General features: G+C 49.7%; 2 protein-coding genes across 2 annotated transcripts; both read left to right on the top strand.

Moving 5' to 3' along the window:
• Positions 1-1,835: 1,835 nt before the first annotated feature.
• On the top strand, positions 1,836-2,243 carry L3040_005164 (uncharacterized protein; the record flags this gene model as incomplete). The annotated part of the gene is made up of 1 exon (XM_066157254.1): positions 1,836-2,243. The coding sequence occupies one exon, from the start codon at positions 1,836-1,838 to the stop codon at positions 2,241-2,243; it is 408 nt and encodes a 135-aa protein (XP_066011569.1).
• Positions 2,244-3,957: 1,714 nt separating this feature from the next.
• On the top strand, positions 3,958-6,090 carry L3040_005163 (uncharacterized protein; the record flags this gene model as incomplete). The annotated part of the gene is made up of 6 exons (XM_066157253.1): positions 3,958-4,064; positions 4,121-4,209; positions 4,261-4,495; positions 4,595-4,713; positions 4,765-5,471; positions 5,671-6,090. 6 exons carry the CDS (start codon positions 3,958-3,960, stop codon positions 6,088-6,090), a joined length of 1,677 nt encoding a protein of 558 aa, XP_066011568.1.
• Positions 6,091-6,419: the final 329 nt, after the last annotated feature.

The raw sequence follows: 6,419 nt of genomic DNA, 5'->3' as shown, positions 1-6,419 counted from the left end.
CTTTTTTCATGTGGAGATCATGTCCTTGCTCCACCAAATACCTAGGTACTAAAAGACGTTTTAGGGCCTCAGATAGCTTGTACATATGATAAGTTTGAGAAAGGAGACATGAATGAGTTGCCTTCCATTGGGTTTCCCTGTTCCTGCGCGATATCTTAACGATCGCGAGGTTGTTAAGGGGCGTGCAAAGGGTAGGTGTAGTGAAGCTGCGCCCCTGCTACCCAAGCGGCTCTGGCAGAACCGTTCAAGTGGTCTAGGTTAGGAAGATTTAGCTCCCCGGTGAGATATTCTGGGCTCTAAAGCGCATAATATCTACTATTGTGGATAAAAGGGGTGATCATGGTGTCTGCCTGCGGATACCTACCTTGGTAAATACACTCTTAGGAAGTAGATAGAATAACCGGGTCCATTTTCAAGCTTGTGTTGAAAACGTCGCTCGCTTAATTTTCTGTCAAATGTCAATACGAAAAGAAGGAAGATATTTTCTTAAGGGAAAGTTCGATTAGGATTAGCGCCAGGTTTGAGGGTTGTAGATATTCGCTTACTGTTCTGAGGTAATCAACAACAACCGCTCCTACCTAGTAATCCACTCGGTCCATGTTTGTGATAGTGAGTTCGAGACCAAGTGCCGACGCCGTTGCTAGTCGCCTTAATGCTTAACAGTTTTTCGTGTGCTCGTAATCGGAAGGTACGATTAGGAATAACCCATGTGTATGACTATGCGTGTACCTGAAATGACGAGGATGATCCCTTCTCGTAGTGGTAGAGAATCACCTAATGATGATAGAAAATCCGACCCCACGATGCTAGAGAATCCATGTTCTTTTCGGGTGGGAAAGTAAGATTAGGACTGGCGAAGGTGTTTTTAGTCTGAGCAGAAGCCTCGTTCTTCAATCCACACTTCATTCTTCAATCCAACTTCTCCTGACGGACTCCATCTCTCGTTACTCATTGGCACTCCGGAGACCAAGGTAACGACCACGGGCAACACCAACGCGACGAGACCCACACTGAGATCTCACTATGGGACAAATATCGGCCTTCTATTCGTAGAAGCCACCCCAAGTTTCTTCATTTCAGCCAGTGATGACGAAGATATTGACCTCGTCACTTCAATGGTTTGCATCAAGGGCTATGATGATTCTGCCGCTGAGCAGGCGTGGGGGAGTATAAGAACCCAGCCCTTTTCACCCAGCATCCGTTCTTACTTCTGCATCAGACACTTGTGTATCTCTAGCTCCCTCGGCCAGTCACTCGTTACCTAATCACCTGCTCTATCTTCAAGCACATACTCTCTAGCCAGTCACTCGTTGCATCTCCGAGCACACTTCCTCTGCAGTAAACATGCGTCAACACTTTCAGCGCTGTATTACTCGCTGCGCTCGCAATGCCTATATGCGCTATTGCTGTGAAGTCCTTTAGCCTTATTAATATTAGTTCCAGCTAGGACCATCATTTCTAAGAAAACTTTTACAGAATCGTTAAAGAAGGCCTTTATATCAAGGTCTTGAACGGCACCGTGCCTTTAAAGGCTGCCGATAAATTTGCTAAAACGATTAAAGCTTGTTTGCTTATTATCTTCGTCAACCCGTTCAACTAGTCGATATGCTTGCAGGCCAGCTATGCTAATCTTTTACTAACATCGGAAGAGCAGGAGATTTATATCTTCTTTTACAACTTAACTCTGTTCCAGCGGATCGTATACTTAGGCTGTAGTAGCAATTGCACCCAATGCCCCGGGGAGAAGAAGGTAAGGCATACGCTGTTCGAGTAGAAGTATGGCAACGAAACCACCGACCCATACAATCGGGAGTCTTTCTGGAAAAATCTCTCCAATGACATGTCATTCCCTCGCCCGCATTAGAAGAATGGTGCTCAAAAGTGTAGTCGACGGTCTGACATCCAATATCAACTACACCGTCTATGACCTGGAGAGCCAGCCGTGCAGGTCTCAGATTTGCAACGTCACTTTGGGCGCTATAAAGCAGACTCGCTCTAAAGACAGATTTTGGGAAGTCGACGGTGATCACGGGTGTGCCTTCGATTGTAATGCCACGGGAGAGGCTCGATACTGCTGCACCGTCGAGCACTCTTCCCGCGACGAGAGGCCTTGCCCGCTGTCGAGCAGATACCTGAAGCAACTTTGCCCTGATGCTTACGCTTCACTATACGATGACCAGAGTATCATAAGCTTTTGCCCCAAAACCAGTGCAGCGCGTATCGAGTTCTCGCCCATCGTTTGACCCGCCCTTCGCCATGCTGCTAGTCGAAGTAAAACCAAATTTTACACGGCGGCATCTAGGAGTCAAGGTCGGGAGGCATGCGTCTGCGACGGGATTTGAATGGCATGGCACTAGTAAGGGTGAGTTGATAGTTGCTGGGTATTCGGTGGTATCTTTGGCGTTGATGGTTGTGTGTTCTGGAAAGTTGGGCACCTCTACGGGTGTAATGTACTGTAAAGTAACAAAAAGTTTATTTCATAATCATTCATTCCCCGGCAGTGGAGTGACAGATTTTCGATTTCGATAGCAAGCGTGCGCATCTGATTATAATCAGTGACCAATCTGGTGGCGAGACTGGCGACTTTTCCGTACAACACCAGGCGGGCCTGCGTTTTCACCATCATCTCGGTGGTAGCAAAAGATCCCTCGTTCGCTTATCCGCTCAGCCGTCGACCGGAGCGCGTGGCTTTTCCATTCCGGCGCCCATCTGCTTGCTTACGGCCGTTCATACCAGGAATCTCGTCCCGTCTCTACGTTTTTTCCGTCGTCTGCGCATGCATCTAGAGTCAGTCCCAACCGGATAAAATGGTTGCGTCTCGTTCGTTCGTCCGGGCCGTGTGTGTGTGTTTTTATTCCCTCCCGGGGGGACTGCAGACAAAAAGTTTTCTAGTAGGCATCGGAGATGATATGTACCGCCAATAGGTGAGGGTGGCTTGTTATTTTTCCTTTCTTTTTTCCTTTCTTTTTTCCTTTTTCTTTACTTTCACTCTCGATGACTGGATGGATCTGTCTGATTGGAGGCCACGCCGTCGTCTGTTTGTTTTGGGTTTGGGTCACATTTCTCGGCTCTGATCCATGGAATAGCGGAGGTCTACCAATTAGCGGCCTGGGGTTATGCTGGGGAACCCGCTGTCGTGGAGAAGCGGGGAGAGGGAGAAAGAGAGAGATAGATTTATATATATATATATACAGGTATATAAACCCAAATGCATCTCTATATTGTCTCATCTCCACCAATGACAAAGAGAGCATTTCGTGGAAAGACGATCCATTTACCCACGACGCCATATAGATATGTTCCTCCGGCTAATATCAGCGCAGGATATGTGTGGCTGGCACGAACCAACCCGCGTGTGGAACAATATGGGGATTCATCTGCGGATAGTAATACCAAGGCTATAACGCTTAATTGCACGAAGCTTTACTCCCCCAAAGTCAAATTCCCTCAGCTTCGATACAAACAAGCCTTCTCGCTTGCCCGCTTAGCGAGTCTCGGCCGGGCTGGGCCTTCAATGAAATATGTATATATATATATATATATATATATATATATATATATATATACACACATACATACATATATATGTCTACTCGATATCATGCGGAATATGGTGGCACCAGCCTCGGTTCTGTGCGACACGATATAAAATGAGACGCATGGGAAAGACCTCATGGCTGGTCGCTAACTGACAGATCCTGGCTGCATCCGGATAATATCAAAATCATCCAGAATATATACTGAACGACTACCACGATGACAAGGGGGCCTAATTGGTGAAGAAAGATGAAAAGAAGGAAAGAAAGAACCCCCCCCTTCTTCTCCGATGCAGACGAGACTATAAAGCAGACGGATCCCCCAACGAAGCGAACTTTCACTCTTTGTTCTCGGAGCATCCTCCTGTTACGTGGAACAGCCAGTATCTGATCAATCTCACCACCACCACACACCGTCAAGATGCCCAAGTTCTATACTGCATCCAAGGCCACGTTTGAAGTGGGCGGCCATGAGTTCCCTCGCATCACTTGGTATAAGGAGCCTGGTATGCGAGGCCTATACATCCTGTACGTTGAGGCGCGGCCATTTCAATCGCGAATGACACCGACTGACGAACTGGTAGCCTAATGTTCGCTGTCCTCACTTCGGCCACCAATGGCTACGATGGTTCCATGATGAACGGCCTTCAATCGCTTCCTTATTGGATTTCATGTACAGTTTCTTCCCACCAGCATAGCGTGTATATCTACTTATAGATGCTAGCTTTCGACGATCCGAGTCCTGCGACCCGAGGGCTGTTAAACGCCATCATGTCTGTCGGTTCCATCGTGGCGCTTCCCATCACACCATATATTGCAGACATCGGAGGTAGACGCGCTGGTATCATGACCGGCTGCGTTATCATGATCATTGGTGTCGTCTTGCAGTCCATTGGTGTGAACATCGGGATGTTCATTGCCTCACGCTTCCTTATAGGTTTTGGAGTCGCAATTGCTCAGTAAGTTGTGGGAGGGCCCGGCTCTTTTCGTATGAAGCCTTTGTCCTTCTCCCGGAAGCTTAGCCATGAGCCACGGACTGACTCCCTCGTCTCCTACAGTGGTGCGGCACCTCTTCTGATTGCCGAGTTGGTACATCCACAACATCGCGCGATCTTCACGACGATCTACAACAGTACCTGGTACTTAGGGTCCATTATTGCGGCCTGGCTGACCTATGGTGTGTGACCCACGCCTCGCAAGAAATGGCCAGATGCTGATTACTTCCCAGGAACCAAGAACATAGACTCCGCATGGTCCTGGCGAGTACCTTCCATGGCTCAGGCACTCCCTTCAGTCATCCAGCTCATTGCAATTTGGATGGTCCCAGAGTCACCGCGCTACCTGATCTCCCGAGGAGACAACGAGAAGGCGCTTCAAATCCTCGCCACAGTCCACGCGCGTGGGAACGCCGAAGATGAGCTGGTCCAGGTAGAGTATCACGAGATCCGCGAGACCATTGCGCTCGAGAAAGAATTCGAGGGCAACGGCTGGATGGAACTGTTCAAGACGATCGGCAACCGTCGCCGGCTCATCATCCTCGTCTCCCTCGGTTTCTTCTCGCAGTGGTCGGGCAACGGACTGGTCTCGTACTACATGAACGATGTTCTCACGGCGGCAGGCGTCGCATCGAGCGACATGCGCCTCCTGATCAACGGCATCCTCAACATCATCAACTTCATCGTGGCGCTGGGCATGTGTTTCGTGATTGACAAGTTTGGCCGCCGGCCCTTGTTCCTCCTCGCCACCGGCGGCATGCTGGGCTCCTTCGTCTTCTGGACCATCTGCGCCGCTCAGTTCGTCAAGACGAAGGTCAAGATGGCCGCCAACGCCGAGATCGCCTTCATCTTCATCTACTACGTCTTCTACAACTGCGCCTGGTCCGGTCTCCTCGTGGGCTACGCCGTCGAGATCCTCCCCTACAAGCTCCGCGCAAAGGTAAGCCAGCCAGCTAGCCAGCCAGCCAGCTAGCTAGTTCTTCCCCGACCCATTCATTCATTATCCCCAGAATCGCAGCAGTAGCAAAGCAAAGCAAAGCAAAGCAAAGCAAAGCAAAGCAAAGCAAAGCAAAGCAAAGCAAAGCAAAGCAAAGTAGAGCAAGACCAAAACCGCTAACATATTTCTTTTCCCCCTAAAGGGTCTCACCATCATGTTCCTCGCCGTGGACCTCGCCCTATTCTTCAACTCCTACGTCAACCCGGTCGCGCTCGACGCCCTCGGCTGGAAGTACTACATCGTCTACGACTGCTGGCTCGCCTTCGAGCTGGCCGTCGTCTACCTCTTCTACATCGAGACGCAGAACACCGTGCTCGAGGAGATCGTCAAGTACTTTGACGGCGACGCAGCCCTGCTAGGCGGCGGCGGCGGTGTGGCGACCGAGAAGGCTCGCGTGCTGCTCGCCGATCAGCAGCAGTCGTCGTCGAAGACGATGATGGCCCGGAATCGTCCTCTCGGAGGAGGGGGCGATGGAGAATTCTCTAAGGCCCCGGCCGTCACGGCGGAGCACCACGAGGTCCGCGCGGATGTCTCCCCTGCTACCAGCGAGCGGGCGAGATAGGATGTAATGTTTAGTCTTAAGGGGGGACGTGGTGGAGGCGTTGAACTTGACGTATGCATGCGGAACGGTGCATGGAGGAGACTGGTCATATACAGTGCTAGCTTTCATAATTTGTATTATACTATACGGAAGTCATTGTATTGAATCAAATCATGAGTATCCTTCCTTCCTCTTTTCGTTTTCAAAATAAATATCATCTTCTTAAGAAGAGAACCTGCACGGTTAATTTAATTCTCCAAGACGCCAGCTAGCTAGCCCGCTCTGTCGCTAATCTCTCTCCCTTCCCTACGTGTTTTTCGACCTCCTGTAAGAAGAATTTTCTGCTTAGA

The sequence above is a fragment of the Drepanopeziza brunnea genome, assembly GCF_022702325.1.
Source record: "Drepanopeziza brunnea f. sp. 'multigermtubi' strain 214-2 chromosome Unknown ctg8, whole genome shotgun sequence".
In the NCBI taxonomy this organism is placed as follows: Eukaryota; Fungi; Ascomycota; class Leotiomycetes; order Helotiales; family Drepanopezizaceae; genus Drepanopeziza; species Drepanopeziza brunnea.
Note: the sequence above shows the minus strand (reverse complement) of the source record. Positions and strands in the feature narration are given on the sequence as shown.